Raw genomic sequence first — 12,841 nt, 5'->3', positions numbered from 1 at the left:
ATATATATATATTACAGAGGTGTTCCATAGACTCACAGGAATTGTGTAAAAGTGCCCAAATAGTGAAAGAAATAGTAAAATAGTTCCCCTTTAATATAATATGCTAACATGTAGGTGACATGGTCCCAGAAAACCTGTATGAGAGTAAGTGTTCTATTCTATTCTATGCAGATGGTACCCTCCACAGTAAACACAGCCAGTGGGAAAGGATTGGGCCCGTCTGATGTTCCAGGCTCTGTTTGGAGAACACTTTACGTGACCTTGTTACCATGGGATAACCAATAATAAAATCATTGTGACATATACCGCAACATGAATTATAGTTAATGTGTATTATTGTGTATTGTGTATATCATAGATGACACACAAGCTGTGCTTATGCTTTTGTACTCTCATTGTATCGCCCCAGCTTCATGCAGTGGTTTTATAATAACAATGAGTCATAATATCTTAAATGCTGATGTGCAATAAACTCACTGTCATGGAGTGCCATTATACCCCATTGACATTAATGTTAATACCAGTGGAGTGAGCTTCTCCAGAGCATTCGTTTTCTAGCAGAACACACAGTACAATACAGGCGGAGGCAGGCCAGAAGCACAGTATTTCAGCCTGCCTGTGACTCCTCCCCTCCCCCTCCTCTCACACTAATAGGCCACATACTGTATGCATTATGCCTCCTATGGGTCATCTATAAGGTCCATTATGAATATTTGAACAGTCTTTTTGCCATTGAGACTTGAGGGCGCGTGTGCGCGTGTGTGTGTGTGTGTGTGTGTGTGTGTGTGTGTGTGTGTGTGTGTGTGTGTGTGTGTGTGTGTGTATGTGTGTGTCTGTCTACAACTCTGTCTCTCTCAGGGATGGAAAGCTGTGGTAGCACTACAGGAACTAATCGATACAGGATGGCAACTCAGCCGCCTGTAACTTTCAACGATAACAACAGTTGGACATTATGGGATAGTCTATGAAGTGAACACTGCCAGCAGGTGATTTCAGCAGGAGAAACCACATCTCAAAACTCTATTCAGTTACAGTAAATTATACTGTTACAGAGTATAATACAGTGTTGTGAATGAATCAGTAGTTTTGCCTGGATGAAAGCTTGCTACGCTCGGGGGGGGGGGGGGTCAGGTTATCATGCCATTCGAAGTAGTCAGTAGAGTCAATTCAAGCCAGACTGCCCCCTGCTGAATCAACATTACTTCAAACAATCTTACCCTCTGTTTCAGTTAGTCCGTCTACAGTTCTTGAATGACCTTTTCTGCCGTGGTCCTCATTACCATAAGCTTATGAATGCCAGGCATTTCTAACATTCAGCAGATGACCTCCCTCCGTGCTGTTTCTATGGATTCCTAGAGTGCATATTTCGGCCTGAAGACGATCCGCCTATTCGGGGTCAAAGACGGGTCAGGGATTTTAGGATTGACTTTGTTGTGGAATTATGATCTGTTGTTGTTGGATGAACTGGAACATTGTGTTAAGGGCAGGACAATTCTGCCCACGAGAGAGAGAGAGAGAGAGAGAGAGAGAGAGAGAGAGAGAGAGAGAGAGAGAGAGAGAGAGAGAGAGAGAGAGAGAGAGAGAGAGAGAGAGACACTTACAGCTAGGAATAGAGAGTCAAAGATAAAGAAACACAGCTAGGGAGAGGGCAAGCAAAAGAGAGCGAGACTTTTGACGTTCTTTGAAAGAAACATCTCACTTAATAAAAACCAGTACAAAAGAGAGTGGACTGACCGGACAGAAGAAGGTGTTCTCCGCGATGTGCTTGGCCACGCGCTGGTCCGCAGACAGGGATATGATGAGCAGCAGGGCGTCTCTGGCCTGCTGGCCCACCATGCCCTCCCGGTGGATGAAGGGGATGAGCAGGGAGAAGATGAGGAAGTTGGCCGCCCCCTGGTCCTCGCTGGTGTGGAAGAAGAGCTCCAGCACAGAGGGGTCCTTGGCCAGCACGCAGCACAGCTGGTTGAGCAGCAGCACCAGCTCCGTCTCCACCACCGGCACCGCCGTGCCCGAGCAGGACGACAGCAGCATCATGAGCGGGCGGAGCACGGGCTTGTGGTGGAGCAGCGGCTGGTGCGCCTGGCCCACCAGCATCTCGTACATCTTCAGCTGCTCCAGCTTCATGTCGTCTGTGAACTCGCGGCGGAGGCTCCACACGAAGAGGCGCTCCATTACGTTCTCCATGACCACGAACTCCAGGATGGGTCCCATGGCGCCCGCCTGGCCGCTGTCCTCCTCCATGAGCAGGAAGAGCATGTGCTCCACATAGTTCTGCACGGCACTCGCCTCGTCACCGGGGACGGGGCCAAAGCGGAGGCCGCCGGAGCCCATGGTGACGCCGATGGCAGCCAGGGAGGCCAGGCCCGAGCTGCTCCGCAGGGGGTCATGCTTCTCCAAGATCTTCACCACCTGGAGGGAGAGAGAGGAGCGTTACATCACCTCCTTGTTTAGATCAATGCTCATTTAGACACATTTGTCAACTTTGGGATTATTTGAGAAGATGAAATACCAAGCCAGAGGGTATGGAAGTTAAGATACAACATCACCAAGTTGTTCAGTCCTAATAAAAAATATGTCATTAAAATACTCAGCTTTCAGTTATGCCCACGTTAACTTCTATAATGGTTTCCAAGCAGAAACACATTGATTTATTATGCAGGTAATGCCCTATGGGACTCAACCTTGCGTGAGAGAAACACGTGCGTAATATGTGCACTTCACACATGGTACAAGTCAGCGTTTTCTGTTTACAGAGAATGACTTATAATGTGTATGCTGTCACCATGTAGGAATGCACCTCATGTATAAGCCTTCAACTCAACAGCACTGGACAACTGCTCCGATACTTGTGCACCTAAAATCATTCCTATACACAACATTTAATCTCAGTATCAGCAGAAATCATAGATACGTGTGAACAAGCCAGCACAGTACAGATCTGCTCAGCTCAGCTTGGCAGAGCAGTGTGAACTGGCTCTTTGTGAGGCCAGTCCTCCTGTGTAGAAACCTTCCCCTGAGTGACAACAATGGCCCCAGTGTCCCTGGACAAACCCTGCTGCCATGGCGATGGGCTGTCCACTGAGAGCCAGGCTGATGGGCCTGGGAACACAATGGCCAAGGGGGGGGTTAGGCCAAGGTCTATCAATTACCAGGTTGACTCACCGTTTGTAAACAACTCAAGGGCTGATCTACAGTAGGAACAGCGTTATAAAGGATCAGCTCTGAAACACACTGCAAGCCGACATTGAATAGCACCATGTTAAAGGCCACTGCTATTCATTTACACTGCATGGTGTTAAGCTCACCTGTTTGAGAGTGTTGTGGTCACAGTAACTCTGCCAAAGTGACCAAACACCACCCTGGGGTTTTTGTTTAGTTGTGCATGTGTTGTGTGTTTTGAATCCCCATTCCCCATGCACACTTCCCAAATATTTCATAATAATATTTTTTTTTACATTTTTCTTTTTTTTTACATTGAAGAGGCATAATTTCATTACTATTGAAGAGGCATCATTTCATTACTATTGAAGAGGCATCATTTCATTACTATTGAAGAGGCATCATTTCATTACTATTGAAGAGACATAATTTCATTACTATTGAAGAGGCATCATTTCATTACTATTGAAGAGGCATCATTTCATTACTATTGTTCTCAAACATCATGAGACAAACTGAACCATCCAACCTGGACTGTATGGTTGAAAATCTCAACAACACCCTATCATATACACTAGATGCTGTCGCTCCATTAACCCATTCAGTGCCAACCACGAGTATAGTCGGGTTAACTCGCCATCGCTTCTGTGCCAATCACGAGTATAGTCAGGCTTTAATCGTTATTTCTTTTATTAGCGATATCCATTCATTTTCATCCATCCAACTTGATGTTATCGTTGGGAATGGGTCTGAGCTCGCAAAAGGGCAAATACCGCCGTCTATCGTCTCCCGGATGGTATTGCACATCATTGGATTGGATTGGCTGGGTATGTGCATCAGGGGAAAAAAACAAAGTACGGAGAAGCGATTTTTCAGACCCCGCTTCTCTTCGTGCATGAGGACACATATATTATCGATAATCTAGCGTTTATTTGAAAACGATTCATAAATCAAGTGACAAATGGCACGCTTTCTAAGGAAATACATTTAAGCTCGATTTGCTGGAGTTTATTGAGATGAGACAGAACGCCCTAGAAATATATTGATATTCATCACGGTATAAAATGGAAATGTATGTATGAAAAAATTATCTGTTTTGTGCATGTTGACTGGAAGCAACTCATTGACGATCACTGTGTTATTTAGATCTATTGTTATTATATTTGATATGTTTTATGCACTCGCAAATAAGTCCTATTCTCCATTGGATAAAGCGTTTGCACAGAAAGGGCCATCAGCAGAGGGCGCTGTTGGCCCGGAATGAGTTAACACTTTGGTTGCCTAAGGTTAAATTAATGATATACATTTACATTTACATTTAGTCATTTAGCTGACGCTTTTATCCAAAGCGACTTACAAGTTCTGTACGACAAGCCATCAGGAAGGGCACAACTCTATCAGCTGAGCAACAATGTTCATCAAAGTGTTGAGTGCTACAGTGTAGGTTAGTTTAGTTTTAGTTTTTTTTTTTTTTTTTTTTTTTTTTTTTTTTTTTTAATTCAGATAATGGTTGAAGAAGTGCGTCTTTAGTCGACGGCGAAAGATTGGACGTGATTCGGCTGTCCTAACTGGGGTGGGTAGTTCATTCCACCATTGTGGGGCAAGGACTGAGAATAGGCGACTTCTCTTTGATGACCCTCCCGGAGCTTGGATAGGAGTAGGTCTGAGGCGGCCAGAAGATGCAGAGCGTAGGGGTCTTGAGGGTGTGTAGTTAGAGACCATTGACCGGAGGTAGGCGGGAGCGGTTCCCTTTGCCGCACGGTATGCTAGGTCGAGGGCCTTGAAGCGGATTCGTGCAGCAATGGGGAGCCAGTGCAGGTCCCTAAATATACCATAGATTGCCAGCGCTATTTGTCTATGGAGAAAGTCCCCTTCTTTGCAGGGCTATAACTTTTTAAATTCTATTGCTACATTGCCATTATTAGGGCCCATTCAAAGTCCTATATGTATTGTTCATTGTGTAGCAACGTTAAACTTTTTCATTCACATATTCATAGTAAAGTATGGTCTAATGTATAAGTATGTTTTCATCTCTTTCTGCAGCTTTCTCCAGAACGTGATATATAGCCCCAAATGCATTATATTGATGATGAAATACAGTTTGATGGCAATCAGCGCGATATAAAAAATTCCAACTAGACGTACTTCTAGAAGTTACTACACGTCATCTGATGTTGACCGGATGGGCGAGGGGGCGTTTATAATTCCGTGGGCAGCGTTATACCAATCATCTAATGTGGGTCAAATGTTGATAATATCAGTTATTATCGAAGACGGTAACGTTACACGCTGAAACTCACCCCAGTCTCCGCGCGCCGTTGGGCGATCATCGTCGAGTAGAAATTTTATCATTATGGGATATATTATTACCCGGTCCATCTCCAGCTTGTATAATGGTATATACGTCCAAATCATGTTGTTTATCGAGTTATTGGCAATCGATTGCTATGTAGAGTGACGAGCTAGAGTCACGGGACATGTACCGAGTGGCCGGAAGCAATACGGACGTCTAGCAAAACCTCTAGTGCGCTTCCTGTTAAGCGCTTGCGCCGATCGGCCACCAGATGGCGCTCCTGAACCGCCAGAGAGCTCAGTGGGTCCTGCTGGTGAATCTCAGGCCAGCGGAGGGACATTATGAATCCGATCGCAGATTTTTGAAATATTGATATAAAGACGACGTACAGCGTCCCCCGGCAACTTTAGTATGGCCAGCAAAGACGTCTAAAGACGGCTCCCGGCACCCAAAGTGTTAAAGGTAAAAAATAAAAAATAAAGTCAAGTGACAAAATCTCCCCATGTTTAAATAATAGCAGTGTTGGTCAGACAAAGATAATCTGTAGAACGAAAATGGAGGAAAACCAAGCTCACAGTCCACTACGATATATATAAGGAAGCCATGACTGCCTATAACAAAGAAATACGAGTGGCAAGAAAGGACTATTTTTCTAAGATTATCACAGAGAATGCTGGAAACTCTAGAATATTATTCTCAGCCATCAACCAGCTACTCAACACTGCCCCCACCCCTCCACAGTCATCTGCATCAAAATGTGAAGAACTAGCCTTATTCTTCAATAACAAAATAACTTCAATTAGAGCCAGCATTAGTCCTGATACAAACATGGGCACCATCAGCAAACCCTGCGAAAAAGTAACAATAGGAAAGTTCGTTTGCATTACATCAACTGAGCTTTACAAAACTGTCATGGAATGTAATTCCTCCACTTCCTGTATTGACCTTATACCCACAGCATTTTTAAGCGAATATTCGAGAGTATTGCAAGTCATGTCCTAAATATTATAAATACATCACTTCTGACAGGCATTTTCCCAGATGCATTCAAAACAGCCGTCATAAGACCCTTACTAAAGAAACCCAAATTAGACAGTAATGTACTGACCAACTATAGGCCACTATCCAACCTCCCATTCATCAGCAAGATGCTTAAAAAGAAATTCTCAATACAAATAAACTCCTTTCTCAAAGAAAACAACATCATGGAGGGAGGCTTCAGAACACACCATAGCACTGAAACTGCTCTTACTAAAATAATTAGTGACCTCAGAATAAACTCTCAAAGAGAAACAAAGTCTCAATTCTCGTCCTATTAGATCTAAGCGCAGTGTTTGATACGATCAACCATGATATCCTAATAAATTGTCTAGAAAAGTTAGTTGGTATTTCTGACTATGTATTAAACTGGTTCAGAACATATATCAAAGGGAGAAAATATTAAGTCAGGCTTTTTTGGAGATCATTCTTCTGAGAAACATGACACCTACTTCGGAGTTCCACAAGGGAGCTGCCTTGGTCCATTATTATTCTCACTATATATGCTGCCACTTGGAGACAACATTAAAAAACACAATGTATGTTTCCATAGTTAGGCAGATGACACACAATTGTACATCTCCGCTGAACCAAATGATCACTCCATTTCCGTCTCTTAGCAATAAACAAATGGATGACGAACAACTTCCTAAAATTAAATGAGGACAAAACTGAAATCCTACTAGTCGGTCCTATAACAAAAAGAGAAATATTACAGAGCAATATGGGGCAACTTACTCTTTGGACCTAAGCTTTAAATCACACATCAACAAGGTGACAAAAACATAATTTTTCCACCTTAGAAACATAGATAAGGTACGGCCGTTTATAAATCAAAAAGATGCTGAAAAACTGATCCATGCCTTTATCTCAAGCGGACTTGACTACTGTAATGCACTCCTCACCGGCCTCCCAAAAAAATAAAAACACAGAATGACTCCAACTCATTCAAAACTCGGCAGCTAGGCTACTGACTAGAACCAAGAGGAGAGACCACATCAGTCCAGTATTACCTAACCTACACTGGCTTCCGGTAACATTTAGAATCGATTTCAAGGTCCTCCTCCTTATATACAAAGCACTAAATGGAACAGGACCAAACTACATTGCAAATTCTCTAGTCAACTATGTGCCTTCTAGAACATTGCGATCATCTACTACTGGTCTATTGAAGGTTCCAAACCACAGCATAAAGAGAATCGGGGATGAAGCCTTTACTAACTTTGCACCAAAGTTATGGAACACACTACCTATGGACATTAGGGAAGCTAGATCTCTTAATATTTAAAAAGGAATAAGCAAAAAATTTACCTCTTCACCATAGCCTTTTAATACTCTCAGTGCCCCCAGAATATATTAGAAATCCTTGGGTGTGGTTCGTCTGCTCTAGTGTAAACACTGGGTTTGTCCCATGGTCACCCAACGTTACAAGAAGTGGTCATTGTCTGATCTATAGACCGAGACTGAGGACTGAAGATCAGCGATGTCACATAGAAGTGAACATATCAACCGATCATATCCCTCCTCTGATGGTAATATTATCTGCCATAACAAAATAGACTATCTATAGATGAAGTCCTTAGTAACTGCAGCAAGAAACCAGATTGAACTGGTAGAGTGATGTATATTGACTATATGGACAAGCTGGTGCCCCAGGATACATTATTCACACTTTAAAACATCACAGTAACAGCCAGCATGAGCCGACAGAGTGAAGTACTACAGTATTTCAGCAGGATCCAAACTGACTATGTAGTACATTATTTCCATTTAACGTCATGTGCAACAATTGTAACACTTTGCATGTCGCAACAACATCACCATGAGGCCTTTGGCAGGTAGAGAGAAGACATGAGGTAGTCAGTGAGTCTGCTCTTCACTCCCACGCAGGTAGAGAGAAAATATGAGGTAGTCAGTGGAGTCTGCTCTTCACTCCCACGCAGGGAGAGATAAGACACAAGGTAGTCAGTGGAGTCTGCTCTTCACTCCCACACAGGGAGAGATAAGACATGAGGTAGTCAGTGGAGTCTGCTCTTCACTCCCACACAGGGAGAGATAAGACATGAGGTAGTCAGTGGAGTCTGCTCTTCACTCCCACGCAGGGAGAGATAAGACACAAGGTAGTCAGTGGAGTCTGCTCTTCACTCCCACGCAGGGAGATACTTCATGTACAGGGCAAGCAGACCAACATGTTACTCACATTTCAAGGTTTTTTCTGACTGAAACCAAAGTCAAGGGCACTCTTATCAAGCTCACTAATTAACTACGATCGCAATCAGCTGAAACTGTGCTGCCAAGTGATGCCAATTTATCAAAGTAGAAGAGCTATAATCTGGAGCAGGGCTTCTGAACCTTGTTTTAACCAGTCAATTAGATTATAATTATTTCATTATACACACACACACACACACACACACACCTGTAGTCTGACATTGTGGGAATAATAATAATAATAATTAATAATAATAATAATAATAATAATAATAATAATAATAATAATAATAATAATAATAATAATAATAATAATAATAATAATAATAATAATAACGATTTAGATTCAGATTCAGATTCAGCTTTATTGTTGCATCTTTGTCATATTCTCATACAAAAAATAGCAAGATTCTTGGGTCTTGCCCCCTCGACCTACAGCATGGTAATAAAATACACAATGGAACAATACAATACACAAAAAACACAATAAAACCAGCATAATAGTGATCCTCTTAACCTGCGCTCCCAAAATTGGCCATTTTTAGTTTTAGTTTTTGAGGACTGCATACTTTTTTTGCAAACCAAAACAATATACTTTATACTTATAGCACATGCACGAGCCTGGTCTCGTTTGAAAGATGACATTCTGAAGTTTCTGATTCCAGAAAGAAAATTCACTTTTAGTGCTAATAAAATAGAGTAACATAGGTCTGAACTTGAGTTGTAGAAAAACTTGTTACTCAAGTGTTTCTGTAGTAGTTAGTAGTCCAGAAGTAGTATTTCCCCAGAAAGTGGTATGGCTTAGAAAATGCCCGAGATCCATAGCATGAAGCCTTATGTAGTACATGTCCAAATTCCATAAATATCCATTTAGAAATGACTGATTAGGAGTGATTTTGGTAAACTGTGTACAAAATAAAAACTCAGTTTTCTCATAGACTTCAATTCATTCGGCTGTTTTTATCTTCCTGTTTTTGCTCGTTCGTTTTTCACCTAGATCCCTGATTCATACATCCCCAGATGGGGTATCATTGGAAAGCCACACTCATTGGCTACAACCCACCACAATAATTTTCGAGATCGCCAAATGATTGACGGAACTAGAGCCCCAAGAGTCGGAGTGGTATTTTGCGCAATACCGTGTACTTTGCACAAGCCTCAAATACCGGCATGTAACTCGAGAACCGCTGAGCGGATTTTGTCGGATTTTGTCGCTATCGACAGGCAACAAATAAGCCTTCAATTCGATATATTGTATTAAAATATGCACACCCGAGCCACTAGTGGTCACCAAAGTGCCAGTGGGCAAATCGTCCTAAAAAGGGCCCACATGTGGGTAGGGATGGGAATTGATAAGATTTTATCGATACGATTCCATTATCGATTCTGCTTATCGATCCGATTCTTTATCGATTCCCTTATCGATTCCTGATACATTTATAATTTACATAAATAAATTGGAAATGCAACAGAACTAAGCTGGTTAGAATAACAACATGCAACTTGACATTTCTGATTGTCATTTATCATTTATTGTTAAGCCCCATGTCAGAAAAATACAAAAACTGTCAAAAATGTATTAACTATACTATAAAATAAAATAATGTATTTGAGAACTAATTTAATCTATTGAACTGTAGTTGCATTCAACAGGTTGTTATTGCAAAAGGGAATTCGTTAGCAATAACCTACCTGTATAAATAAAGGTTAAAAGTAAAAACATAACTGACACATAAGTAACATCTAGGAAAGCAATTCACCTACCGAAATTCCGAGGCTTCTACCTCCTCTGATGTTGCGTGCATGCGCACACACACGCACACACACACAGCAGGGTTTCCGTTAGAATTTTTTTTTGCAGGTCTGAGTGTCCGGTAGATTTCAATCTACCGGACAAATGGGATAAATTCCGGTCAGAGTTTATTGAGCTTAAAAACAATTGATAGGCCTATATAAAGAATGACATCATCAAGGCATTTATAATATTTTAACTTAAAACTAGACTACTTTTGCGTATATACAGTCATTAATATATTCCAAATAAAATAAGTCCCTCGAGACTGCGTGCTGCTGCCGACTTGAGGTGTCGGTGGGCAGTCTGCCCGACCTTAATAAACAGCAGTCTGTTATAATCACATTTTTATGAGCTAACGAATTCCGTTATATTGGACATTTGTATTAATTATATCAAGCGAAGAACTGAGAAATTTGGCAGAGAGACGGCAACATTATCGTGGGTTTGCGCCGTGATGTATATCTCCACCTCCCAACGACTTGGTGCTGCTGCTCATAATGTCCGGTGAAAATAATTCCCTCTAAGCACAATTTGATTATTTGAATTGTATTAAAATAGGCTAAAATTAAATAGCCTATGCGATGAACGAAACAATCATTACATTTGTCGTTGCTTCACCAAGCAGCCGGTCAATGACATCCTGTGTCAGCGAGCTGGCAGCTGACATATTTACGTGAAGCATGGAGCAGGAGCAGACAGAGCAGAGCAGCGGTGTCAGCAGCGCCCCCACCCAACAGCTGAATTGCCAATGGCTGAATTGGAGTACTGCACCCTGCCAAGCCATGCTTCACGTAAATATATCAGCTGCCAGCTCGCTGACACAGGATGTCATTGACCGGCTGCTTGGTGAAGCAACGACAAATGTAATGATTGTTTCGTTCATCGCATAGGCTATTTAATTTTAGCCTATTTTAATACAATTAAAATAATCTAATTGTGTTTAGAGGGAATTATTTTCACCGGACATTATGACCGGAGAGATTAGATATGTCGGACTTCACCAGATTTTGCCGGTCAAATACCGGTAATTACCGGCTAACGGAAACGCTGACACACAGAGAGACGGCTCCCTCCCCCCCGAGGCTATATAGCGTCTGTTTGCCGTTTTTTATTTTTATTGGCGACTTGAATTCATATTTCATCAATCGAGCCTCGGGTTAGTGCTGCAGAGTCTCTCTGAGCTCAATTGGGAAGATACCGCCCCCTATCGTCTCTCCCTGTGTAACTGCACCCCATTACTTTAGACCAGGGGTAGGCAACCCTAGGCACGCGTGCCCGCATAGGCACGCAGGGGCATTTTCATTGGCACAGGGGGCAGCATAAAAGAAATGTAAAATTGAAAAGGTATCCCTTTTTTTTATTATTTTTTTTTTACTTCACTTTGAAATATTATAGTGAAATATTTTGCACTGTTGTCGCATTTATTTTGTTGAAATCCTCCCACAGGTTCTTTTTTGTAAGTCGACTGTTTTGCACACCCCTATGACAGCTATGCAGCTGTTCCCATGGTGCTCAGCTGTCAGCAGTCAGCTGGCCTCCCGCGCCTGCGCGCAGTTCCCAGGTAATCACACAGTGCTGCGGTTGCATTCTGTATGTGCCGTCTTTCATAATGGCAACCCCCGCTAAGAAAGTTAAAGCAAAGGAAATTCGGGCATTCCAGCCCTCGTGGACAGACGACTACGGGTTTGTGTGTCAGAAGGACAATGCTGTGTGTACTTTATGTTTAGAAAATGTAGTTTGCAGAACGTCAGGTGTGAAACGCCATTTTGAGACGAAGCATCAAAAAAGTTAAGGCAGAATCGATTAAACGTGCCGTGGCCAGGTATGGAAAGCAAGCCAGCACCCTCAAAGTGTTCACGACTGCTAAACTAGTTACAACTATATTTCAAACTGGCACTTCATGTCAAAAAGGTTGCTGACCCCTGCTTTAGACTGATGCAGGGGGAGTGGTCAGTTTGCTCATTTTACTTTTCCGTCAAGGCCAACTGAAGAGACCAAGTGATCGCCGGCCATCAGAACAGCGTGGATTATGTATTTACAGTACCAACACTGTAATCAATAAGCGTGATCGATATTTGGAATGGCGATCAGGAATTGGAATAATCTTTTTGGATAACATCTGATCTCAGGTAAGGAATTTATTTGACCTGTCTTAGGATAATCAGACCTGTTTTCACGGAGATATAAGCTTTTGCCCTATGCGTATGTGTGCGCGGTGATCGCTGATGAGGAAATGAGAGAATATAGTTTTCAGCCCGCCTCTATAGCGTGCATAAGTACACATATACTATGGATAATCTAGCGTTTATTTGAAAAAGATTCATAAATAGGCCGAAAAATGACAA

The 12,841-nt window shown here is 42.2% G+C and overlaps 1 protein-coding gene across 2 annotated transcripts in view; it reads right to left on the bottom strand.

Moving 5' to 3' along the window:
- Positions 1–12,841, bottom strand: part of fhip1aa (FHF complex subunit HOOK interacting protein 1Aa) — a 104,217-nt gene that overhangs the window by 22,360 nt on the left and 69,016 nt on the right. For both annotated transcript variants that reach the window (XM_084318916.1, XM_084318917.1), the window contains exon 4: positions 1,735–2,409. In XM_084318916.1, the coding sequence (XP_084175042.1) occupies positions 1,735–2,409 (675 nt within the window). The remainder of the gene's footprint in view (positions 1–1,734; positions 2,410–12,841) is intronic.

Source organism: Notolepis coatsorum, assembly GCF_963971535.1.
Source record: "Notolepis coatsorum genome assembly, chromosome: 7".
In the NCBI taxonomy this organism is placed as follows: Eukaryota; Metazoa; Chordata; class Actinopteri; order Aulopiformes; family Paralepididae; genus Notolepis; species Notolepis coatsorum.
This window is presented reverse-complemented; position numbering and strand designations above follow the sequence as displayed.